The following is a 27,878-nucleotide window of genomic DNA, read 5'->3' on the forward strand; positions in this document are numbered from 1 at the left end:
CAGCACCGCCAAATGACAGGCCTTCGCGGATTAACACGTTAGTACACAGTAATCCCCGTCTAGTAAATGGCCAAGTAGGAAGTAACGCTCACTTCCTGTTGAGCAATCAATGTGCGCAAAAGCGTATTGCTCAAATATGCTTCCGTGCTAAAAACTGTTGCAGGTTTTTTTAAATACACTCGCGTTACCATAGTTACATGACTTCCGGTCCAACGCAGGTCGCCGCAGGGCCGCACGGTAACGTAGATATGTCCGCGGGTTAGAAAGGGCACATTTAAGTATTTATATAGTGACAACATAATATGCAGTGCTGTACAGAGTATATTGTCTTGTCAGTAACTGTCCCTCAGAGGGGCTCACAATCTAATCCCTGCCATAGTCATAGGTCTATGTATGTATCGTGTAGTGCATGTATTATAGTCGAGGGGAAGCCAATGAGCTTATCTGTATGTTTTTGGGGTGTGGGAGGAAACCGGAGGAAACCCACACAGACACGGGGAGAACATACAAACCCCTTGCAGGTGTTGACCTGACTGGAATTCGAACCGGGGAGTCGGGACCCATCGCTGCAAGGAGAGAACGCTGAGCGCTAACCACTACGCCACCGTGCTGACCATAGACTTTCATAAGGCTGCAGAGGTGTGCGGTAAATTTGCTGCACCGCCCCAGTGTAAAAGGGCCCTGAGAAATGGTATCTTATAGAAAATATATGCTCGTTTCAATGGTAACATCTTGTTTCAAAAAGTGTGTGATGCGGACAACAAGAGAGTGGAATAATTGTGTTCAGCTAGAAAGTAAAAAGAAAAAAAAACTTTTGAGAAATTTTAACAAGTACTAATTACGTTAAATGGAGACAATGGATGCTCACAGATATGCAAACTGATCTGGGTTGATGCAAATTTTCATGTAAATATATGCAGTTTGAAAATGGACCAGTCAATTTAAACCCAGGTTTAAATTGATTGGTCTTTTTTTCAAGCTGCATATATTTGCATACACATTTGCATAATTTCAGAAGTATTTGCATTTCATTGATCATCCCTAATGGAGACAGGTCAGTAGCATGATTATGGGTATAAAGTGGATCCCAGAGAGTCAGGGTCCTTTATGCTGGGTCGTTTCTGGCGCTCGATTCTCTTATCTTCCGCTCGTTTTTCTTATCTTTTTTTCAAATCACCTCACTGATCGATCGAACCGTGATCGGACATGTCAGAAATTATCTATCGAGCCATCTTAATGGCTCAAAATCGAGCCGTGTATGCCCAGCATAAGAGGAGGTAAGGTGGGGCTACCAATCTGCGAAACGCTGTGTGCAGACAATAGTACAGTAGATTAAATATTTCCCAATATAAAATTACAGATGATGTAAGAGTTCATCATCTACAGTGCATGATGTAAAACGATTTCTGGAGAAATCTGTATGTGCAAGTGAGAGGGATATGGAGGCTGCCATATTTATTTCCTTTTTAGCAATACCAGTTACATGGCTGTCCTGCTGATCCTCTGCCTCTACTACTTTTAGCCATAGACCAGTGTTCTCCCCAGACTCTTTTAGCCGGGTGCTCCACCCAGCTAATTTTGGTGACCACCCGGCTGTCATCAGCTCACCTCCTCATCTGCTGTACATAGAACTGCACAGAGAAGTGCCGGCCCTGCATTCTCCCGCTGTGCCCCACCCGTCTACTTTTTCATACCACCCGTCTGGAAAAAAAATTCTGGTGAGAACGCTGTAGACCCTGAACAAGCATTTAGCAGATCAGGTGTTTCTGACATTGTCAGATTTGACAAGATTAAGCTACATGCTTGTTTCTGGTGTTATTCAGATACTTCTGCAGCGAAATAGATCAGCAGGGCTGCCAGGCAACTGGTATTGTTTGACTCTGTCTGTGTGGAGCTGCATCTCCACAGTCAGAGAATGTCACATTCCTCACTTGATACATTTAAGTAAACCCAAGATAACATTATCTAAAGTTCAAATGTGTCTGCATTTCACTGCACTGTGCTGAACTTTCAAGCTCTGTGTGTAACCCTTCCAATGCTGGTCTAGTAAAAAAAAATGCTGGTTCCATATAATATGCTGTAAATAATGTTTTAGAACAAAGATGAAATGCTGGGTTATATTCCGCTTTAAAGTGGATCTGAACTCTTGCACAGGACAGAAGGAAAACAGAGTGAAATGCACCCTGTATGTATTTAGAGAGTTGAGCCTTTCTAATCCCCCCTCATCTGTGTCTAACCACAATTGTAATTTGGTCTCTTAGCTGACTGCCTCAGCAGAGTAGCTAATGGGTAAACACAGGATGTTAACCTTATGTCTGCTTCCATGAAAGCAGGAAGTAGACACACTGCAGATTTATTGCAGGATTTGTATAAACTGTTTTTTTCTTAAGGTTATTATGCTGTTGCTTATCTTATCAAGCAGAGAGCAAGTTCTGAGTTCAGGTCCGCTTTAAAATCGACTCAATTCTGTAATTTGAATCGCTTCATGGGCTCAACAACACTTCTGAAATCTCTTGTCTTTGTAGCTGCTGCCACAAATGCAAGCTACTCTGCAATACAAAAAGGAATCCTTTGTAAACAGGAACCTCTTCTGAACCTGTGCTCTGTTGAGATGGACTGCAAAACTGTCCTGTGGGCTGACTAATCGAAATGTAAAATTTTCGGGTGAAATGATGAATACTACGTCATCCAGGCTGGACTGAAGTGCCATCAAGCTTCTTATCAGTTTCACAGTTTAAAGGTAACCTAAAGCAAGAGGTATATGGAGGCTGCCATATTGCCATTTAAACAATACCACTTGCCTGGCTTTCCTGCTGATCTCTTTGGCTGCAGTAGTGTCTGAATCACACACCTAAATCAAGCATACGGCTATTCCAGTCAGACTTCAGTCAGAGCACCTGATCTGCATGCTTGTTCAAGGCCTGCAGCTAAAAGTATTGGAGGCAGATGATCAGCAGCACTGCCGGCAACTGGTATTCAAAAGGAAATAAATATGGCAGCCTCCATATCCCTCTCACTTCAGTTTCCCTTTAACCTCTTGCAGACACCGCTGATTGAACTCTACACCCTGTTTGGAGATGGGCAGGGTGTAGATTTTAATCTGCTGCTGCTGCACTCAGCTGTCTAATGTCGGCTGAGCTCTGTGTGCCATTCAAAAGCCAATTTCATTGGCTCCTGACCCTGTGATCACTGTGAGCCAATCACAGGCGAGAGGAGCGGGGAAATTCTGCCCATCTGTTGAGTTGCTTTGCCATCCAGATCACACATCTGGACGGGATGCTGCAGATTTCTGCAGCCTGCAGCCGAATCTTTATAGCCATGCATTGCAAGGCTTAGTGATTTGGGCTGGGCCTTTGCAACACAACAGGAGCCACAGCCAAATCGGTAACTGCCACAGCTCCTAGTGACAACCCTCCCTAATGGCCCATACTCACGGGCTACAATTGTCGCCGCAACCACGTGGCGCGCGCGTGTTGCGGCGACAGGTCGCCCGTGAGTATGAGGCGCGCACCCCAAACAGTCGCTCGTCGCTGCTGTCGCCGGGCGATTGGCGGCGGTCAATCGCATGGCGACAGTTGCCGCCGCAACTGTCGCTAGTCCGCGTGTGTATGCAGACTAGAGACAGCAACCTAATAGCCGGAGGATTGAGTTTCCGGCAGGGGGGAGGAACGTCGGCGACTGCTTCCGTCGCATCCCTAGTCCCACTTCTGCGTGTGTATGCGGATGGACTTGGCAATGAGGTGTTGCCGAACTGTCGCGCACACGCTCCAGTGTGCTAGCGACAGGCAGGAAAAGTAGCCCGTGAGTATGGGCCATAAGGGCCCAGAGCCACAGTGTCCCGGAAAGGTTAAACGCCAGCATTGGTGATAATACACAGGATAATTCTTGCATAGGGTAGAGTGCACAACTGGCCCGTCGCTTGTTGAAAACATTTGGTTTATTTTGAAACGAAAACACAACAAAAAAGACTCCAAACTGTTGAACAGCTAAAATCCTAGACAAGAAGGGGACAACATTTCACTTTGAAATCTACAACAAATGGTCGCCTTAGTTTCCAAATGTTTAGAGTGTTAGTTGCAAAGGTGATAAAACACAGTAGTAAACATGCCCGGCACATTTTTAAGTGTGTTGCTGGCATCTGATTCAAAATTGGCATATATATATATATATATATTTTTTTTTTTTTTTAAATCAGTATTTCGTAATTGCAACATTTGATAGGCTGTCTTTGTACAATTTTCAATTTATTATAGGGTTTAGGTGACTTTTAAATATTAGCATTGTTGTGTTTATTTACATCTTACGCAGCGACGCAACTTTATTGAGAAGTAGAGTTGTGTTTAGCCCTGCCTTCCACCACCTGTTGAGTTCTGCTTTGGTTAGGCCGTGTTTCCATTTGTGCGATTTCCATAGATTTTCCCACACCTGAACTCGCACTCACGATTACAGCCTATTGAAATGAATAGGCTGTTCCGAACTGTGTATGCTGTATTTCTTGGACATCTCATCCTAAATAAGGCCTCGTTCACATCAGGGCCGTTTCTGTGCGCTTTCCACAGCGCACTTCCCTGTGCGATCAGCAAGGTATTCATTTTCCCATGTAACTAAATGTAGCTGGTTCACATCTATGCGCTGCGCTGAGCAGCGTTACAGAAACGTAGTGTTGCATGCATTTCTGTGCGCTGAGCTGGAAAGCGCACAGCAATGCAAGTGAATGGGTCCGCTTTTTTAGCGCATAGAAGCGCGTACAAGCGCATAGAAGCGCATGCGTTTTTTACCCCTTATTGGAGAAAAAAATACATTTACATACAAAAACAAAGTTTTATTGACAACTGCTGCTGCTACAGTAAGCAAAACGTGCTTTAAAGAAGCGCAGCGCAACGCATAGAAACGCGGACTAAAGCGCGCACAAGCGCATGCGTTTTTACCCTGCGCTTTAACACGTTTTTCAGCGCAGCAGATGTGAACGAGGCCTAACCCCCATAGCTGTGCGTTGGATTCCAATGTTACTTAGCATCTGAGTGATTGGCAGCATGCCCACTTGACTTGCAGCACTGTTTCCCTTGTTCGAATCCCAGCCAGGGCACTATCTGCACAGATTTTGTATGGTCTCCCCATGTCTGTGTGGGTTTCCTCCTGGCACTCCAGTATCCTCCCACATCTGAAAAACATACAGATAAGTTAATTGGCTTCCCCCTAAAATTGTCCCTAGACTACAATACATACATATGACTATGGTAGGGATTAGATTGTGAGCCCCTCACTGGGACAGTTAAGTGACAAGACAATATACTCTGTACAGCCCTGCGGAAGATGTTGGCGCTACATAAATAATAATAATCAGCACAGGTGCCACATCCAGTTCAGAAACAAAGGTCGGCACCCTAGTTGAAATGTGGAGCAACCAATCAGTGATGGGTCCTATATGCAGCATTTCCTAATCATTCCATCCTACAGAAATAAAGTGCCCAGAATTTGACTCCTCCCCACCATGCCCCCTCCCATTCCACCCTTTCTGGGTGCCCACACTCAATAAACATAAGCACTTCATAACTTTTTCAAAAACAGGTTTATTTTGCTATACCAGTACGGCCACCTCACTTATTAGAGAACAGTGGTTTGTTTGCATTTCTCCTGTTCAAACAGAATCCGTCAAATCATCCCTAGTGACCCATCTGGTGCTCTTCATTCTGATCTGTTCCATCTCCTGAACAGAATCTCTCAGGGAGAGATAAGCAGCATCAGGTGAGCTGCAGCCACAGTGTTTGTTCTGCACTGCCTTCTGTGCTCACTGCTTGGCCCGACCTGTCTGTTCTTTTTCCTATGCTGATTTTGTCTCTCTCTCTGGGCTGATGGCAGTTTCCAGAGAGATAAGAATTTGTTCTGTATGCAGCCCACAAAACAAACACTCTGCAATCTGCTGTGTTTCCAGCACCAGGCGGAGCAGGACAGTCTGTCTTCGCAGCAGTGCCTCCCAGCAGAGCTGCACTAATTGAATGAGCATGGTTATCTGCAGGCTGCATGTACAGCAGACACCAGCGCTCTACATTCACTGTCATGCTCTGGGCTGTGGCATTGTTTATCTTCTGCTTTTTTGTTTCCACTATACTCTTTTGCATAGTGGGTGTGATTTCTGATTCATTCACAGAACTGAGATGTGTTTACGGTTATGCTTATTTCCCTTTGATAGCAAGCAATGGAAAGCCCCTTCTTTCTCACTCACACACTGGGCCAGAAAAGGCATGAAAAGCCTGCACAGCAAGTACTCTCGCTGCAATTTACAAACCTGAACGGACCTTGCAGGTGGTAAGACAATGTTTAAAGCCGGCTTCCCACTAGAAATCGCGAATGCAAATGCATGTTGTTTTTCTGTGCATTTGCGTTACTCTTATCAGGGCTTTGGAGTTGTTACAAAAAACATCAGACCTCTCAGTTTATGAAGCCACCGACTCAAATTCCAGGTACCCAAAATTACTCCGAACCCTTGACTCGGACTCTTTAGTCTAAAGGCTCGTACACACGCTAGGTAGGATCGTTCAGAAACAGCCTTATCAGTCTGCAGACAGACTGTACACACGCTGGACTGTCGCTGGATCGCCCGCCCAGCGGGAGGGTCCGAAGGACCCGTCGTTCCATAATATCACGCGTGTGTACGAGCCTTAATACTTACCAGGGCTGTGGACATGGTACAAAAGTAATCAGACGACTCCGTTTATGAAGCCACAACTTTGGTTTATTAGGAATAATTGGTGCAGAAACTGCATTAGTGAAGCCTTGTACACCTGCTAGATGGTTCTTTGCTAAAGCGACTGGACGGGGCGTACGTGGTTCTTTGCTAAAACATCTGGCCGGGGCGTACGAGAGAAATAGCCGCCGAGAGACTTGGGTGCTGGATACAGCCGATATATGGCTTACCCTGCTCTTGCACAAGTCCCGGCGGCGTTCATTACTAATTCCCCCTCCAGGTCCACGTGGATAGTGGGGAATGATGTAATTTGGCTTCCAGCAATTGCTGGCGGCCGAATTAGTGTTTTTAAAAGGGACTTCAGCTCCGTCTTCTGACGTCACCGAAGTTTACTCACAGTGTGCCGCTATAGCCGTAATTCCTATTACGGCCTATGGTGGCGCTGGCTGCACCCAAATCTCCTGCGCTATATTCCAGGTGTTCGTGACCGGAGGCCACACGTGATGGTATTGTGAATATTTTTTTTCAGGTGCGCTTTAAAGGAGACCTGTAGTGGAAAAAAAAATGCCCAATTTATATACTTTCCTAGGTAGTTCCTAGGTGGTACATAGACAGGCTTTACCTGTCCCACTCCTCCTCGCCGTTTGTCCACTGGATCCAACCAAAAACTACAGCACAGACCTGATTGGTCTTGCCTTTTTCTATTAAAGCCTGAGCGTGTCCATGCTGCTCTGCAGACATGAGCCACCTGCGCAGTAGCCCAGGCCTGATTGGGCTTGCCTTTTTCTGCCGAAGCCTGGGCATGTCCATGCTGCTCTGCAGACACGAGCCACCTGCGCAGTAGCCCAGGCCTGATCGGGCTTGCCTTTTTCTGCCGAAGCCTGGGTGAACCGCCTGCACCTGTGCAGTAGCACAAACCTGAACAGTCTTCAGTTTTTTTGCTGAAGCCTGAGCGGTCTACTTGTGCTCATATGGGAGTGCTGCCGCGAGCTTTGGGACGACACAGAGCTGGAATGGTGAAGTGGAAGATACAGAGGCTTCCGTCTGCTAGGGTATTTACCATAACTGCTTTGTTTGCAAACATCACTTGGTTTGCTTTTAAAGATTTTACTCCCCACACACTATCTGTACTCAGTTCGGCATTGGGAAATGTTGCAGGTATTTGCATCCCCTGCTGACCTCCCCTTTAATGTCTGTGCCTACGTGGCTTCAGAGGCTTTCTAACATTTCATCCAGTTTGGTGCCTCCTCCTTTACGCATTCCATGTCATGAACAAATAAGATGCTCTGCTAAGGTTTCCTAAACACTCTTTGAAGCCCCACTATTGTAAAGTTCAGCCACAGTGTGCTGGTCTGGGTCCACTCCTCCTGAACTCTTTACTAATGAGGTGGAAGCAGCAATTGTCACAATGTTTGCTGTTGACCTAAGGCAGAAAGGTGGTAAACTTAGAACAGGATGTTTTTCTGGTTGTTGACTTTTCATTTACTGGTGTTGATAGGGTGGAATTATACAGAATGGGGAACTTGCTTTGGGCACAATTGCCAAATTCATGCTTTAGTTAGAGACTGAAAACAAAACAAAAAACAGGAAACTACAGTTTTACACTATCTATTGGATTCTGCAATACAGTCCAGAAATGGAAGTCAGATTGATGGGTCGAATTGATAATTCCCGACAGGTCCGATCTGAATAACCGATCATTTTTCTGATCGATTTTGTATAGAAGTGATCAGAAAATAAATCAAATCAGATCGGACCTGTCAGAAATTATCAATTGGACCCGCTGATCTGACGGGATATTGCACGGTGTGCACCAAACGTTAAAGCTGCTTATAAATATTCCAGGTGGGATCTTCTTCTTTGTTCTGAGCAGGCTATAAAGCATTGTACATACTCTGCATGGTCTGCAGTCATGGCCACCTCTTCCAAGAATCTAACTCGTGTACGGTGCCTCTGCTGTATTGCTAAGACATTAGGACTGTTGGATCTTTTTGGCCAAGCGCATTGTTCTCCTGCTCTAAGCCTCTGCAGCATGCACCATGCTATTTAAGGCTTAACTTGCACAGTCATGTGATAAGTGGTGGGTTCACTGTCAGCTATTGGTGGGAATAGGCATTTGCGGACGTTTTGAGGTGGTGGTTGTTCGGCAGTTGACTAGCGCCATACCCATTATAGTAAAATAAGAGCATGTGGCAGCTGGCCACCATATGTTACATGTGAAGGTTTTCAGCCACTTGGTTGTTAACCTCCTGTCCTTTAGCACTACCAGCTGCATGTAAGGATGCCCCAGTTCACTTGCATTATGTAGCAACTAAGTGGCAGACTATTTTCAGCTGATAGAAATAACCATGTGAAATGGTTCTAAAGATACATTCACTCAATGTAATTCAGTCGACAATTTACCTCACAAGACTGTGATTTTAGTTTTCATGCGGCAACAGCCTTAGGCAATTGATATTTGACTAAATATTCTGTAAAATCAGTATTTTTTTGCTTTACCGCATGCAGTAATGCTTTAATTGTGTTATTTAAGGAATCCCGAGATGAGGGCTATGGAGACTGCCATATTTATTTTCATTTTAACCACTTCCCCTCCCCCGGGACGAGTCCCTGCAAATCCCATATCTCCATGCAGGGACATAGCTACTACGTCCCTCTCCGCTGCCCAATAACAGTTCCCATTCATTGATCTACATCCCTGTGTGAATGACCGCAGCCGTCTATTAGACGATGCCACCATCCACAAAACCTATACTTGCACATCCACGCATTTCTTCCTCTTTGCGCAGTAATGCTACGCATACGGAAGTTATGCGCAAGGACATCTTGTGGCCAAATAGTACAATTTACATCTACACCATTTATTTTTCTTTAAGACCTTTCCTAACATCTGAAATTAACCCCTTATCTCCCACATTCCCCAGTAGTTACCCCTAAAAAGATTTCGTAAAAAAAAAAAATGCATAAATAGTTACCTTAGGGACTGAACTATTTTAATATGTATATCAAGAGGATATATTACTGTTACTTTATAAATTATGAGCTTGTAATTAGGGGTGGACGCAAAACTGAAACCTTTATTTCCAAATAAAATATTGCCGTCATACATTGTACTATGGAAAAAATTTAAAATGTGTGCGTTTTTAATTACAGTAGCATGTAATATTTTAAAACTATACTGGCCGAAAACTGAAGAAATATTTTTCCAATTTTTTTTTCTTTTTTTCCTGTTAAAATTCAGTTAGGATAAAATAATTCTTAGCAAAATGTACCCACCAAAGAAAGCCTAATTGGTGGCGAAAATAAACAAGATATAGATTGTTTTGTTGTGATAAGTAGTAATAAAGTTATAGACGAATGAATGGAAGAAGCGCTGACAGGTTAAAATTGCTCTGTTTTTTTTTATAGGGGAAAAACCCTTGGAGGTGAAGTGGCTAAACAATACCTAGAAGTCCTCCTGATCCTGTGTCTCTAATAGTTTTAACCATTCACCCTGAACAAGCATGCAGCAGATTAAGCACTCTGAAACAGCTGACTTTTGGTTTTGCTGGATGAGCCATATGCTTGTTCCAGGGTTTTGACACTACTTATGCTAGAAGATGAAAAGGGCTGGCAGGCAACTGGCATTGTTGACAAGGAAATAAATATGGCAGCCTCCACATCCGCCTCACCTCGTGTTCCTTTTAACTGTGGAGGTGATGCCCACAGTGCTAAACATTTCCCTGCCCACTTATTTGTGATGTGTTGCTTGCGCCAAATTCAACATGAGAATATATTTTAAAAATGTAGCCGTCGTTTCAATATTATGTTGCTTTTCTGTTACTGTTTTTTCACTTAAGTATAGGGTCTCCTGATTTTCACACGTTTTATAATCCCTGATAATCCTTTAATTTTCTTTTCGATATGATTTGTCTCATCCTAGTCCATGTCGCTTGTTGCCATTCCGGTATCGTTGCCACAAGTCAGGGTTATGTCTCTACAAAGCATTATTTTGTTTGGCTGCTCCTGTTTATTGATGCATACAAATCTGAATCTTAGCTTCTGAATGTCACAGTTGTTTTTGTTGGCTAATGATTTGTGTTTTTGTTTCCACAGAAGTGGAGTATAGCCTTAACCCTGCCTACTGGGAGAGCTGATTGATCACGCTTACGCCTTAGTCTTTCCATCACCATGAATGAAGTAATGGTGGTAAAGGAAGGCTGGCTGCAGAAAAGAGGTGAGTGATAAATATAATTATTGTGTAGGGGGCCATGCACAATTCAACCATAATGCTAGATTTTTCCCAATTGTTTTTTTTTTTTCATTTCAATTTTTTCCTTAAAAACATTAAATTATATAGAATTGAATACAATTTTTTCTTCATATTGGGAAAAAACGATTTTTTTAAATCCTTACCTAATGCATCGTGGTTGAAAAGGCTGATTGCCGTATATACGCACATATAAGCTCACCCACATATAAGCCGAGGTACCCACTTTTCCCTCAGAAACCAGGAAAAAGTGATTGACTCGTGTATAAGGCCCCCCCCCCCCCCGTTATAGTCCCCTCCACAGTAGCCAGATGTGCCCCCCCAGTACAAGTCATCCCCTCTCCCAATAGGCAGATGTGCCCCAAGGATGTTACAGTTGTGTCTCAAGACACTAGATGGCGTCATAGATATGAGACAGCGATTGGCATACAGGAAGAATCCCCGATCATTGCACCACTGACACATTGCCTTTACGCTCTGTTCCACAAGCCAGGGAAAACAGGTAGTCTTGAGCTCTGAACACCACATTGCAGGGGATGGGGGCACTGTCACAGCAGGGAGCCAGCTGGTAAGAGCGGGATCACTAGTGCAAGATCCTTATACTCCTCTGCCAGTAACCAAATCTGCTCCACCATCCGGTCTGCTCCACTGAGTCGCATATAAGCCGAGGGGGTTACTTTTCTGCACATTTTTGAGCTGAAAAATTAGGCTTATATGCAAGTATATAAGGTGTTATTTATTTATAAAAAAAATCGAGTGGCAAACTGGTTTGATTTTTTTAATCAGTAGGATGGAAAATTGATGACGTTTAAAAGATCTAAATAATAATTGTATTATGTATGGCCACCTTAAAGTGGACCTGAACTCTTGCACAGGACAGAAGGAAAACATAGAGAAATGCACCCTGTTTGTACTGTATATTCTGGCGTATGACCATTTTTTAACCATTGAAAATCTTCTGAAAAGTCAGGGGTCGTCTTATACGCCGGGTGATATTCCATATCCTGTTACCGACTCTCAGATCTCGCTGCTGAGGATTGTAGTGAAGCGGCGCAGGCGCATATGTGTGAGTTCTGAGAGGCAGAGAGGGAGGTAAATGGGATACAAGGGCGGGGCCAGAAGGGTGAAAGAGGCATGTTTTATGGGTACAATGTGATCTATTCTTCCATACCGCTCTGATAAACAGGTAGACAATGAGAGATGACCAGTCCGCTTACGGAGAGGGAGAATTGACCAATCCAGCCAGTCAATCGCCTATATACTGGGTACCACATACAGTAGAACGCCAGTATCTGTTCATACATAGCACCAGTATATGATGTTTATTAAATTTTCCATTTGGTGCACGTTGAAAGTGGGGTAGTCTTATATGGCGAGTATATCCCAAACTGTATATTTTAACTGGAAAAGTTGGGGGGGGGTCGTCTTATACGCCCGGTCGTCTTATACACCACAATATACGGTATTTAGAGCGTTTAGCCTGTGTAATTCCCTCACATCTGTGACTAATCGCAGTGTAATTTGAGCTCTCAGCTGTGCCAGCTGGCTGCCTCAGCAGAGCAGCTAATGTGTAAGTAAACACAGGATGTTAACCCTATGTCTGCTTCCATGGAAGCAGGAATTACACATCCTGCCATAAATCTGCAGTGTCTATCAGCTGTAACCAATAAATGTTTTTCTTTAAGGGTTAATATGCTGTTGCTTATCTTAGAGCAGTAGGATTTTCTGCATTCAGGTCCCCTTTAAAGTGTACCAGTGCGATATGTGACATGCCCTCTACCCCCTGGTCATGATCTGACCAGGGAGGAATTGATAGCTTGATGGAGATATTGATGGCTTACAGTATAAGCCACAGTCTAACATTATTGAATCTCCCAATACAAGGATAGAATGTTTTGTGATGGGCACCCATACCAGGGATTAGACGAAAGCTCTGGGTGCTTGGATGTTCCATGGTACAGTCTTAGTGGTCTTTATTTGTCCTGTCTCATCCTGTAATCATTTCTGTTGGTGCAGCCCAGGTCATGGGGGCCTGTATGGCACAGCAAGCCTGTTTTTCACTTTTAATAGTAGTTGTGTATCCTGCCCTGCCCTCCCCCCATTGCAGGTGAACAGTCACCACAGTTCCTTGTTTTATATTACATCTACCTTTCCCTATTCCCACCACACTGCCGTTGTTTACACTTACAACTGTTTTAAATCATCCTCTACCTTATTCTGCACCACACTATTCTTGTTTACACTCAACTGTTTTATCAGGATAGTATTAATACAAACACCTTCCTCCTAGCATTACATCAGCAGGCTGTATAAACAGTTTAATGTACACTTACTGTGAAAAGAACACAGAGGCTGCCTTTGATGACCTCATTCTAGTTGCCTGGCGGTAACACTAATCTGGTTATACTGCTTTCTCAGTGATGCAGGTTAAACAAGAGCACAGGTCTGAAGTGCCAGGACACCTGATCTGCATACTTGTTCCATGGATGGGAATTAGAAAGTATCCTAGCCAGCAGTCGTGCAGTGCAGACCGCTTTCAGTTCTGGAGGAGAGATACAGTGCTACAAGCAGTAACACTGCCCTCCTTTAATGCCCACAGAGCTCGATCTCCACCTCATCAAACTTTTATAGGAAAGTTGGCTTCTGGGAGGAAGTGTCTTGTGCTGGTCATGTGACCATCACATTGGCTTACCAGAAAAAGGCATTAAAGCCTAATCTAGGCACATATCTAAACATAACTTTGCAAGCAGAGTGTCCACATTTCTTTTTTTGTGTGCATAAGATAAATCTGATCTGAAGCAACATTGCAGAAGATGGTAACGCTTGTCTCTGTATCATCATGCTCTTCAGACCACATGGGGTGTATGGTACAGCTAGCTACTGTATTTTAAAAATGAAGAATAATAAATGTGAACCAATAGGATTGGTGTTTCACATGCCCCATATGACACCGGCCATGATGATCTTGTGGGGCGGGTGGTGTGTCAGGTGTTCATGAGAACTAATGATGTCATAACAGAGCACACACACAGTTTCTAAAATGAATATGTAGGCAGATTCCCTTAAAGATTTTCAGTTGTGAAGTAGTCTCCCTGTGTACAACAGATGGCTCATTACGTAAGTATCTCTTTAGGGCAAGTATTGCAAGGACCTTGAATGGGCCACCTTGCACCTCTTTGCATCTCTCATATACTGAAAATACAGTAGGTTTGCATGAGACTATGAAGAGTTCTGTAACTCCTACTCCCATAACACCTATTGCAGATACAGCTGTTCCCATCTTTAAACTCTGTAGCGTTTACCATGTCCATTCACTCCTTGCACTGCTGTTAACACTATTGGTGGCCTTCAAGAATTGTCAGGATTCCCCTGCATCTCTACATTGAATACTCGCTGCTTCTGAACTCCCTTCTACACCTAATGCAAGATTTCTAACGCAGGGAGACTTTGCAACCATACCCAACAGTATGCGTCAAGGGAGCACCAATATCTCTGCCCCAGTAGGAGACAAGACCTAGTTATTGAGTAGGAGACAAGACACAGAACATTTATATTGCGCTCTCCTCCTGGTGGACTCAAAGCCTCAGAGCTGCAGCTGCTTAAAGGGAACCTAAACTGAGAGGGATATGGATGTTTCCTTTTAATCAATACCAGTTGCCTGGCAGTCCTGATCTCTTTGGCTGAAGCAGTGGCTGAATCACACACCTGAAACAAGCATGCAGCTAATCCAGTCTGACTTCAGTCAGAGCACCTGATCTGCATGCTTGTTCAGGGGCTGTGGCTGAAAGCAATGGAAACACAGGATCAGCAGGAGAGTCAGGCAACTGGTATTATTTTAAAAGGAAAAACCCATATCCTTCTCAGTTTAGGTTCCCTTTAAGGAGCTATCCACGGATGACCAGGATCATTAGGGAGCCCTGCCCAAAAACTCTTTACCTTTTTACATACTGGCTTGACCCGGGACTCAAACCCTGGTCAAAGGCTCAAATCCCATATCAAAACAAGCCTTAGGCCAGAACCCCACTAGGAGCGATTTCTATTTACTAGTGATTTGATACAATCACATCACTCAAAGGGGATCACACCCATAGCATTATATTAGCAAGAGTTTTTAAATCGCAAAGTGCTCAGAAAATCGCTCCTAGTGTGTTTCTGGCCTTAATAGTACGCTATCCAGCTGGAGGGAGTTCTATGCCACCTACAACACAAATGCTCTGCTCCCCACAATATGACTGTTAGTATTTATATATGACCGATGCTCTTAAAGCGACATAAAGATTCTGTGTGGTCTGGAAACTCCCTCATTTTATCTCATCATACAATAACACTGAAAACTCATTCTAATAGTTTTTTATGTAGATGTGTTTATGGTAGTACAATATGATTTTAAGCTTTACAAGTAGCAAGTAATAACCTGTCTGTCAATCACTCGACTTGTTAAGCTGTTTGCTCAGTGCAGTGGGCATTGTTTTTGTCGTCAGCCGTTGAATGGAAGATCGCCCTCTATAGTCTGTGCTCCAGGGCATCCTATGATTTCCTATAACCTTGCCTGACCTCTGCACATTCTTAAAATTCCACAGCCGGAGTCCTAATAAAAAACACACCTCCTTACTGAGCTTGGAGGCCCCTGAGCTTCCCCTGCAACTTACAGGGCAACAGCTGCCTGGTGACATAGGGCAGCATGTTATGGCGTTATCTGAGAAAATACCTCTTTGCTGCTCCTAGCAACTGGTTAGCTATTTAATGTTCTTCTCAAGAAACATGACTAGGTAGAGTTTAGCTGGTTAACTCTGAGTAAAACGCCTCACCTACTCCAGTATACACGTGGGGAAGTGATCAGACACAAACATGTCTCTGTGTAGGCTACTGTTCCTCAGATGTGCACATTCATTATTCAGTGCAAGCCGTTCAATCTCCCATTACTTACCTGCCATCAGGAAGCTATCATATAGTGAACCTGTGTCCAGTTCCTGTGAAGACAATATATACATGTCACTCACTGTATTACAGGTGAAACTCAAAAAAATTAGAATATCATGCTAAAGTTCATTTATGTCAGGAATTCAACTTAAGTTAAAACTAGTTCATGAAATAGACTCATTACATGCAAAGCCAGATATTTCAAGCCTTTATTTGTTATAAGCAGCCCTGCAGAAGATGTTGGGGCTACGTAAATAATAATAATCGGCACAGGTGCCACATCCAGTTCAGAAACAAAGGTCAGCACCCTAGTTGAAATGTGGAACAACCAATCAGAGTGATGGGTCCTATGCAGCATTTCCTAATCATTCCATCCTGCAGAAATAAAGTACCCAGAGATTGAATCCTCCCCCCCCCCCCCCCCCCCCATTCCCTCTTTTCTGGGTGCCCACACTCGGTAAACATAAGCACTATAACTTTTTCAAAAACAGGTTTATTTTGCTATACCAGTACGGCCACCTCACTTATTATGTTGGGTACACACCATGCGGTTTCCCGGGTGATCGGGATAGATTTGACTATTTCCGACGTGCTCGATTCGGGCTTCGATCGTTCCTGCCGTCGACTCCATAGAGCACTGCAAGGCCTGTGGAGTTAGAGCAGTTTTGAGTACCTGGAGTCAGTGGTTTTATACACGTAGCTAGATGATTTTTGTTCTGACTCCACAGCCCTGTGTCTTTTGACTTTTGATCAACCACACTGTAGTTGATCGCTTAATTGACAGAACATCAAGTAATGTATGGGTATCTTAAAGTGTAGCTGCCGGGCATAAAATCAAAAATCATTTCTTTATTTTTAACTGGTAAAAAAGTCGCTCCCATTCACTTGCATTAAAATCGTGTAAAAATAGTCGCAATCGCATACAATTGTGGATGCGTAAATACTTACGCAATGGCGGCAATTTTTACCGCGATTTAATGAAAGTGAATGGGAACAATTTGTTTAGAAAGTGCTGATCAATCGCAAACTGTCAGAAAAGCGCTTATAGTGTGTTTGAGCCCTAAGGGCCTGTTCACACCTGAGCGGGAATCGCGCGAGAATTCTGCAAGAACCGCTACACAATGTAGCGAGTGGCAGTGTTCTCACTGCCGCGGTTGCGGTTAGCGATAACCGCAACCGCGCTGCATGCATCGGTTTGCCAACGACGAGCGTTCCGCAATTTGCGATCGTGATTAGCGTGCATAGCACGCTAATCGCGATCGCTCCAAAACCGCCGCAGTGTCCAGTGATTTTTTTCCCGCGCTAAACGCGGGAAAATCACTCCCGCAAAACGCCGGCAGTAATCGCCGGCGTTCTGCAATTTTAAGTGTGAACGGGCCCTTAGGGACGTAAAAGGGAAAGAGGCGCCCTGATGTAATAAAAGCATCTAAAATCAGCTTAAAATTGAAAAGTGATATGAGGTAGCTTACCTCAATGACGAAACCTCTGTAGTTAATACAAGGGATTTTTATTAGCACAGGCAACGCGTTTCGCGGGTCTCGGCCCACTTCGTCAGGCCAGTGAAAGTGCCAAATAGAAAATATCATCTAGCATAGGGAGCCTCATCTAGCATAGGGAGAGAGGCTCCCTATGCTAGATGATATTTTCTATTTGGCACTTTCACTGGCATGATGAAGCGGGCCGAGACCCACGAAACGCGTTGCCTGTTCTAATAAAAATCCCTTGTATTAACTACAGAGGTTTTGTCATTGAGGGTAAGCTACCTCATATCACTTTTCGATTTTAAGCTGATTTTAGATGCTTTTATTACACCAGGGCACCTCTTTCCCTTTTACGTGCTAAGTATACCCCCGAACACATCCTGTCCGAGGGGAGGTGGCAGACCACCAGTGGAGTCCCTACAGTGGACTCCGTCCCCCTTTTTCCACTAAGAGAGCGACCATCCTTCCGGTTCTGGCTAGGACCACCCCGAGTGGAGTCGGGTTTGTCTCCACCTGCTTCCTGTGGTTGATTGCCCCCAGCAACCTCCCTTTGTGAGTAGTGCTTCTAATTTATTTTCTTTTATTGTGGTCATTAAAATATTGCACTACTGGGCTCCCGTTTTTTGTCTCCTGTGACTTTCTACAAGGTGTTCATCCACCCCTACTACAAGGGCCCTTAGGGAGGGAATGATGTCAGGATTGGCTTCAAGATGGTCAATTTGGAAAATCCTAAGAAGGATTTTTTTTGTTTTTACTAGAGAAAAATTTTAAAAAATCAAAATGTGGACAGCGCAATACATATGTAAGTAGAGCAAGTATTTATCTACTAAAATGTGGTGTGTTTTTTTCTGAGATAGTATGGCTGACAGCTCCTCTTTAAAGAGGATCTGTAACATCAAAAGTTCCCCTGGGGGGTACTCACCTCGGGGAACTTTTGATGTTACAGATCCTCTTTAAAGAGGAGCTGTCAGCCATACTATCTCAGAAAAAAACACACCACATTTTAGTAGATAAATACTTGCTCTACTTACATATGTATTGCGCTGTCCACATTTTGATTTTGTAAAATTTTTCTCTAGTAAAAACAAAAAAAATCCTTCTTAGGATTTTCCAAATTGACCATCTTGAAGCCAATCCTGACATCATTCCCTCCCTAAGGGCCCTTGTAGTAGGGGTGGATGAACACCTTGTAGAAAGTCACAGGAGACAAAAAACGGGAGCCCAGTAGTGCAATATGTCAATGACCACAATGACCACCTCAGGATCCTAATGAGGCTTCCCACGCCGTCTTCCGTCCCTCGGGGGTCTCACTGCAGCCCTGCAGTGGTCATTGACATATTGCACTACTGGGCTCCCGTTTTTTGTCTCCTGTGACTTTCTACAAGGTGTTCATCCACCCCTACTACAAGGGCCCTTAGGGAGGGAATGATGTCAGGATTGGCTTCAAGATGGTCAATTTGGAAAATCCTAAGAAGGATTTTTTTTGTTTTTACTAGAGAAAAATTTTACAAAATCAAAATGTGGACAGCGCAATACATATGTAAGTAGAGCAAGTATTTATCTACTAAAATGTGGTGTGTTTTTTTCTGAGATAGTATGGCTGACAGCTCCTCTTTAAAGAGGATCTGTAACATCAAAAGTTCCCCTGGGGGGTACTCACCTCGGGTGGGGGAAGCCTCAGGATCCTAATGAGGCTTCCCACGCCGTCTTCCGTCCCTCGGGGGTCTCACTGCAGCCCTCCGTACAGCGGTGACGTCATTATTTACCTTCCCGGCTCCAGCGCAGGCGCTCTGACGGCTGTCGGCTTCGAACTACACGGAAATACCCGATCGCCGTCGGGTCTGCTCTACTGCGCAAGCGCAAGTTTCCGGCGCCTGCGCAGTAGAGCGGACCCGACTGAGATCGGGTATTTCCGTGTAGTTCGGAGCCGAAAGCAGCCACAGCGCCCCCGCTGGAGCCAGCAAAGGTAAATATTGAACTGACAGTCGGGTCTGTCGCCGGCTGTTCGGAGGGCTGCAGCGAGACCCCTGTGGGACAGAGGACGGCGTGGGAAGCCTCATTAGGATCCGGAGGCTTCCCCCACCCGAGGTGAGTACCCCCCAGGGGATGTTTTTCATGTTACAGAGTCTCTTTAAGAGGTGCTGCGTGCTGGATCGCTAAAGAACATCTTGGGCTACCTGCCTACACACTAGATTCGAGCGTCTCAGACAACTTTAACTCAATCGTCAGTACAAGCCCCTAGCTGTGCAAATTGCTTTTCTGGAACTTTTATCCTGATTGGTGGTATGCTTTTTTTCCAGGGGTTGACATTGACGCAGCCAACTCTGTTTTGTTTTTTTTAATTATTAAAGGTGATCCGAGATGAACTTTTATACATTGCATAATTGTGTTCCTTACATATAGTTTATAGGGCATTCCTCAAGCCAAATAGTTTTTTTTTTTTTATTTTGTTTTTATACTCTAATTCCCTATAAACTAAACAAGCCTCGCCCACAACTTCTCCAAAATGCCAAGGCACTCAGACCCATGTAGCAAGAGCTTATGGGAGCTCAGTCTGGGCAGGAGGAGGTTACTAGCCACTGAATTCAGAGGCAGAGGGGAGGGGGGAGTGAATTTTTCACAGGCTGAGGGGCGGAGATGCAGTTGCAGCTTACATGTGTAAAGATGACAAACAGAACATGGCTGCCCTCATTGTATCACAGGAATAAATCATCTTAAACTGTTGAAGCTGTATGCAGACAGATTTGCTGTGTAAACTATCTAAACTTTAGATAAGATATATAGACAAGTTACTTGTTCTAGTTAGTTTTTCATCTCGGATGCGCTTTAATTCTTCTACTTGTGTAATGCTCGGCATAAATGGCTAGTTTTTCTATTCACTGCTATCACAAATCAAGTGGCGAAACGATCGAGCAGGAGATCGGACATGTCGGAAATGATCTATCGAGCCATCGAAATGGCTCAAAAACGAACAGTGTATTCGCAGCATTAGATTGCTAGAGGAGTCTAGAGCCTAGTTACACTAATGCTGGGAATACACGGTTCGTTTTTGCCTTCGTTTAAACCTTCGTTTCGATTGTGCCTTTTGTCCTTTTCGATCCCGAAATAATCGGTCATACGGTTAATATCACCACCCACGGTTTCGTTTTTTTTTCCGATTCTGATGGTTTCGTTTTTCCAATGATCGAAGGCTGCAAAGAAACGAAACGAAAATCCCTTTTTACAGGGACGGACTAGCATAAACGAATATATAATCGATCTGAACAGCCATCAAGCCTACCAATGGCTCGATTAGATGGATAAAGAGAGATAATATCAAACATGTTCGATCACTAGTCGTTCGTTTTTGGGGTCTATTAATCGAAACTATAATGAGATTATGACTATTTTCACATACGTTTTCAACACTCGATTCGTTTACCGAACGAATCGAAGGTTTAAACGAAGGCAAAAACGAACCGTGTATTCCCAGCATAAGTGTTGTTGAAGCTTCTCGTTTGTTTGATATGGCTTTAGGATTGTTTTGTGGGCAGCTTAGGTGCAGACTGTGCTTAGCGCAGTTCTTCTCTGGCCCTGAATCTGACACTAATGAGGTTCCTACAAAGAAAGGGAAGGATTAACAGGATTATCCTTTTTGTCTACTACCCCATCTTTACCAGCTTTGCACTGCGGTGGTACAATGTATGTTTGTTAGGGGGGTGGGTCAAACTCGCTGGATTCTCGCCACTTTCACACCATGGAGGATTCTGGGATAGGGAAAAGGATAAGAAGCCAATTCAGTTATTGTACAGAAAGGAACGGCCGAGAGGTGCTGGAACTTAAATAGATAATGTCTTGTGACGTGCTATGTGCAATCTGGATGGTAAATTTCTCCTCCGGCCTCTGGACAGGAGGATCTGAGTTTTCCTATGTGTTCCATAAACATTAGTTGTGATGAAAGGCCTGTGTCTGGCTCTTCCTCTCTAGGACTTTGTGCTGTACTGATTGCAACACACATGGTGATGTTATCTGCTACCACCCTCTCTTGTATACACACAGGAGGGGCCAATGTCACTTCCTCTCCTGCCTGTAAACAATAGTAAACAGCAAGTGACCGCTACTGTCAGCATTGGCTGGCAAGACAGCAGCCAGCTCCACTGTAGGTTTTTTTTTGTCATGCTCTGGCTAAAAATAACTTCCTGGTTGATATAAAATTAAAAAATACACAATCATTTTCTGTTTTTAACTGCATACAAAAGATGAAGCCAACTTTTTAATCATTTGCTAACCTTGGCTGCCCTGCTAAGTAAATCTGTAGTGTGCTTAATGGGATCTGCCAGATGACCCTGCAAGCCTGGTACTTCTGATCGACTTTGGACAGTTCATCGGTTAAAAGGGTTTCTGCTGGAATTTGATCAGGACTAAATTGTAGCAGTAGAGTTTTGTACCAAATTGGTTTTGGCCATAAAGAGATTTGCATACTGTGACGCAAAATCATGAACCCATTGCCACTTCCATCTGCTGTAAATAGAGGTCCTTTCCACCTATTCAGTGAGGAGACCTTGTGCTAGACTCCCTAACCCTGCCGCTGCCTATAGAGTGTGCCTTAGTGGCTGCAGCTCTGGCGCTTTAAATGGTGTCATCCTGACTCAAAACTTCAAGACTAAGTTGTTTAAGGCCCCATTCACACTTGCAAAACGCTAGCGCTTTTGCTAGCGTTTTCCTCTGGTGATTTTTGGCGATTAACGCGCAAAATCGCCATTCACACTTGGCGATTTTTTTTCTATAGCACTAAACGCGATCGCCGGGAAATCGCCTGAAAATGGTGCAGGATGCAAATTTGCGTTTGCCAATTTGCGTTAATCGCCGGCGATTAACGCAAATCGCCCAAGTGAGATTGGACCCATAGGGTATTATGGCGCTAGCGCTTGCGCGTTTTGACGAAATCGTTGGCAAAACGCTCAGATGTGAACGGGGCCTAAGGGGATAATTCCATGGCTTCTCGCCAGTCATTTGTTAGTTGAGAAGAAACTGATCACTCACACCATCAGTCTTCTCTTCACAGGTGTATGGTCAGCCTGACCATAAGCTTGACTAAGGGCCCTTTTCCACTAGCAGTCGCAATCACAAACACCAGCGATTTTTCCATGTATATGCAAACCTGAAACTTAAAAAAAATTACTTACCTCAGTAGAGAGAAGCTTATGGATACTCCAGAGGCTTCCCCAATCCTCCTAGGCCCCTCCTCTGCTGGCCGGGACACTCTTGTTCTTCAGCGCCACACTCCCATCCATTTACGAGCGCAGTCGTACTGCTGCTTGGGCAGGGAGGAAAAAAATGTTGGTTTCAACTGGTCTTCAAGCTCATTTTAACTGTTTGTTTAGCTGTGAAATTTGGCAGACAGAAATCTTTGTAGTAAGCCTTAAAGAGGATGTTTTGCTGAAAAGGGGAAAAAAATGACTCAATACATTGCAAAGTGAGAAGTTAAAAGAAAAACTTGTTGTTTAAAGAACAATGCGCATGCTCGTTATCATCTTTACTACTGGCAAACAATAAAAAAACAAGACCGCACTAACTGCCATTATTTATAGCCACGCCCACTAACTAATAGTCTAAAAGGTTTTAGTTATACATATGCATAGAGGGAGATGCTGGTTGCTTGGCGGATGGAAACCGTTATTTCCCACAATGCAACAAGGCTCACAGACAGGAAACTGTTAGGACCAAGGTCCTGACATCACACTGTGGAGGGGTTCACCACAATATCAGCTATACAGACCCCCCTGATCTATTTGGGAAAAGGTAAAGATTTCTAAAGGGGGGTATCAGCCACTGATTGGGATGAAGTTCAATCCTTGGTTACAGTTTCTCTTTAAAAACAAACATTTGCTTTCTTAAAACAGAAAGTATTTGCAATAATTCAGGAAGGAGTTTGGTCTGAGATTTCTACCAGTGCATCACTGCTGAAATTTGCAAATTACCCATTGTTGACAATGTGGGCTAAACACACATCCAGATCTGATGTCCGCTTTTTAATATTACAGAGCCAAACTACTCTAACATGCAGACAGACTGTTTCGGATTGATTGAGCCTCATCAGTGCATGGCATGGATTAATGTGGCTCTATGGAGTAGGACTTGAAACACCCAGAGTTACAGACTACCCAGCAAGCTCACCCTTTGGAGTGTGTAAGGGATAACAATTAGCCCCTTACACACTGCAATGACGTCAGTTCCTCTTCGTACACACATAGGATAAATGTTGCCCTAAGCTCATGGTGGGCATACCTGTGAAACAGCCGCCGGGAGATTACAGCACAGGGTACAGCCATTAAAAGGCTTACTCTGCTCCTGCACAAGTCCCGGCGGCGTTGATTACTATGTCCCCCTCCATGCCGCCATGGATAGTGCAGAAAATACTTAATTCGGCTTCCAGCAGTTGATGGAGGCAGAATTAGTGTTTAGAGTAATTTGTGCTCTGTCTTTTGACGGCACCCAAATCACTCACTGAGCGCTGCTGTAGCCGTGATTTCTGTTACGGCCTATGGTGCTGCCGGCTCTGTCCAAATCTCCTGCGCTGGTTTTACAGTGCTTGCATGGTGAACCAGAACACCTAGGAGTGTGTAAGGGGCTGAAAGAGACCACAAAGCCTGCTAACTAAAATTATCTCGTTCAGCCCTTTACACACACCTAGGAGTTGTGGTTCCCTCTGAGCTTACTGAACTGTCTGGATGTTTGAAGTCCTTCCCAATTGAGCCATGGAATCCATGCCATGCACTGATGAGGCTCAACCAATCCGAAACCGTTCCTATGCTTGTTGGATTGGTTTGGCTCTTTAATATTGACAATTAACAATCATTGCATTACAGTGCTTCTGGAGGTGTGTTTAGCTTAGAGGCAATGGATGATTTGCATATTCAGCAGTGATGCATTGTGGGAGATATGCTCACTGCAACCTGAGTAATTACAAATACCTTCTGTAATAAGAAGCTTCTGTATTTGGGATACTTGCTATGGAGAAAGTGGCAAATGGGCATTTCTTTCAGTCCACCCATCTTGATTTCCATGCAGACCCATCATTGTCCTGGAGGATTTCTGCTCATCCCATGTGACCGATTCCAGTCATGTTTTTGCTGTACACAGTTTATTGCTGCGTATCTGCAGAGCTGAGGAGAACACTCCAGCTGAACACTGTCATTAATGTCCCACTGAGTAACAATTCGATGTAATGCAGAGAGCTCGGAGTTCCCGGGAGGGATTTGCCTCTTGCGCACATGAACACCACGTAGAGGAAAGTGTGTTACCTAGTTCCTGACAGACAGCTGGTAAAATTAGCTCTCTGATTAGATGCTATTTCTGGAAGGCTGTGTTGGATTACCTTCTTTAACATTAACCTTTTCCCTACATGAGGCTCCCCTGCACCTGCAGCACAGCTTAAAAGGAAAGTGGCTTAGTATAAAGCTAAATGTTATAATGGAAAATATCCCAGAGAACATATTATCCCCAGTCAGAGGCTCTCACGTCTGAACTGTGCTAATAGTGCGCTACTGCAATTGGGGCTGTGTGCTTGGGGCTAGGCTTATAGGAAGTTGTTGGGCTTTATTTTTACCAGGACTGTATCGTCGGTACAAAAATCCTCCAACTCTGTTAGGATTCCTCCGACTCCTCAGGTTAGGATTCCTCCGACTCCTCAGGTTAGGATTCCTCCGACTCCTCAGGTTAGGATTCCTCCGACTCCTCAGGTTAGGATTCCTCCGACTCCTCAGGTTAGGATTCCTCCGACTCCTCAGGTTAGGATTCCTCCGACTCCTCAGGTTAGGATTCCTCCGACTCCTCAGGTTAGGATTCCTCCGACTCCTCAGGTTAGGATTCCTCCGACTCCTCAGGTTAGGATTCCTCCGACTCCTCAGGTTAGGATTCCTCCGACTCCTCAGGTTAGGATTCCTCCGACTCCTCAGGTTAGGATTCCTCCGACTCCTCAGGTTAGGATTCCTCCGACTCCTCAGGTTAGGATTCCTCCGACTCCTCAGGTTAGGATTCCTCCGACTCCTCAGGTTAGGATTCCTCCGACTCCTCAGGTTAGGATTCCTCCGACTCCTCAGGTTAGGATTCCTCCGACTCCTCAGGTTAGGATTCCTCCGACTCCTCAGGTTAGGATTCCTCCGACTCCTCAGGTTAGGATTCCTCCGACTCCTCAGGTTAGGATTCCTCCCACTCCTCAGGTTAGGATTCCTCCCACTCCTCAGGTTAGGATTCCTCCCACTCCTCAGGTTAGGATTCCTCCCACTCCTCAGGTTAGGATTCCTCCCACTCCTCAGGTTAGGATTCCTCCCACTCCTCAGGTTAGGATTCCTCCCACTCCTCAGGTTAGGATTCCTCCCACTCCTCAGGTTAGGATTCCTCCCACTCCTCAGGTTAGGATTCCTCCGACTCCTCAGGTTAGGATTCCTCCGACTCCTCAGGTTAGGATTCCTCCGACTCCTCAGGTTAGGATTCCTCCGACTCCTCAGGTTAGGATTCCTCCGACTCCTCAGGTTAGGATTCCTCCGACTCCTCAGGTTAGGATTCCTCCGACTCCTCAGGTTAGGATTCCTCCGACTCCTCAGGTTAGGATTCCTCCGACTCCTCAGGTTAGGATTCCTCCGACTCCTCAGGTTAGGATTCCTCCGACTCCTCAGGTTAGGATTCCTCCGACTCCTCAGGTTAGGATTCCTCCGACTCCTCAGGTTAGGATTCCTCCGACTCCTCAGGTTAGGATTCCTCCGACTCCTCAGGTTAGGATTCCTCCGACTCCTCAGGTTAGGATTCCTCCGACTCCTCAGGTTAGGATTCCTCCGACTCCTCAGGTTAGGATTCCTCCGACTCCTCAGGTTAGGATTCCTCCGACTCCTCAGGTTAGGATTCCTCCGACTCCTCAGGTTAGGATTCCTCCGACTCCTCGACTCCAACTCCTCTAATTTGCATATTACAATTTTGTTGTTCGAAAGTATGTAACATGAAATGCATCTCTTAACTGCCAACGCTTAGGAACTTGCTACACCTGCACAGCACTATTGCGCAGGTGCAGAATGTTCCTGGCTGTGGGAGCGGCACGGCCGGACTGCGCTAACTGGCTAAATTACTGGGACTCCTTGACTCCGACTCCACAGTCCTGATTTTTACACAGAAGAGCCAATTTGTATAAGGGGATGAAGGTGTCGCTGTCTACTATAGTTGTAAGTAGAAATGGGATGAATCTGAATCAAAAAAAAGATTCTCAAATCTTTTTAATCTCTTAAATGTAGCGAATCCTGTACATAATTGTGTGATGCGTGTAAGAATATTAGTTAGGCTTAAAGGGACACTGTAGGGGGGTCAGAGGAAAATGAGTTGAAGTTACCCGGGGCTTCTAATGGTCCCCCACAGACATCCTGTGCCTGCGCAGCCACTCCCCAATGCTCCGGCCCCACCTCTGGTTCACTTCTGAAATTTCAAACTTTAAAGTCTGAAAACCACTGCGCCTGCGTTGCCGTGTCCTCACTCCCGCTGATGGCACCAGGAGCGTACTGCGCAGGCACAGTATAGTCTGTGCCTGCGCCGTGCGCTCCTGGTGACATCAGGGGAAGCGAGGACACGGCAATGCAGGCTCAGTGGTTTTCAGACTTTAAAGTCTGAAATTCCAGAAGTGAATCGGAGGTGGGGCCGGAGCATCAGTGAGTGGCTGCGCGGGCACAGGATGTCTGCGGGGGGACCATTAGAAGCCCCGGGTAACTTGAACTCATTTTCCCCCGACACCCCCCCCCCCCCCCCCTCCCTACAGTATCCCTTTAAAATATACTAAGTCTAACTACTATGCTTAAACAGATCACAAAATTCTTATGTATAGGATCCGAAGATTTGAGAATATTTTTGGATTCGGATTCAAGGTAATTTAAGTTTCATCACATCTCTAGTTGTAAGGAACATTGTCTGGTTGAATAGAACTTTCAACTTTTTAAGAATTTTTGATAAATTGAAAAATGTTTGATCTTTTTCCTCTGTTTCTAAAAAGTTCTGGGAAATTTCACCTCTCTGCTGTTATTGTACCACCACCCCCACTAGGGCTGTGGAATTGGTACAAAAATAATCTGATTTTTCCGTGCGATTTTTTGCGACCAGTTCGTTTTTTCCACTCGATTCTGTGCTCAATTCTCTTATCTTCATTAGTTTTTCTTATCTTTTTCCATTCACCGCTATGAGACATCGAGCGCGGAAACAATCGGGAGCAATATCGGACATGACAGATTTTATCAATCGGATTTGTCTATCGCACGGAAAATCGTACCGTGTGTATTAGGCATTAGTCGATATCAGTAAATACTTTTAAAGCTCCCACCAAGCAAGAAATTACTCAAAATGAGTTCGATACTACCTTGTTAAATGCTTTTTAGCACTTTTTCAATTGCAAAGTACTGAAAATTTCGTTTTTAGATAACATGAAAGATTATCTTCTTAAAAAAAACTAGAAGAAAGTTAACAGGATATTGCCCTATGTCTCCAGACCCCCACCCCATATAGAGTTCAGCAGAAGGTCTGTATATTTGAG

General features: G+C 44.5%; 1 protein-coding gene across 2 annotated transcripts in view; it reads left to right on the top strand.

The window, feature by feature from the left end:
* The window catches only part of AKT2 (AKT serine/threonine kinase 2), a 153,230-nt gene that overhangs the window by 84,713 nt on the left and 40,639 nt on the right, over window positions 1-27,878 (top strand). For both annotated transcript variants that reach the window (XM_068250810.1, XM_068250809.1), the window contains exon 2: window positions 10,781-10,901. In XM_068250810.1, the coding sequence (XP_068106911.1) occupies window positions 10,856-10,901 (46 nt within the window). In that variant the 5' untranslated portion in view covers window positions 10,781-10,855. The remainder of the gene's footprint in view (window positions 1-10,780; window positions 10,902-27,878) is intronic.

Source organism: Hyperolius riggenbachi, chromosome 8 (genome assembly GCF_040937935.1).
Source record: "Hyperolius riggenbachi isolate aHypRig1 chromosome 8, aHypRig1.pri, whole genome shotgun sequence".
NCBI classification, from domain to species: domain Eukaryota; kingdom Metazoa; phylum Chordata; class Amphibia; order Anura; family Hyperoliidae; genus Hyperolius; species Hyperolius riggenbachi.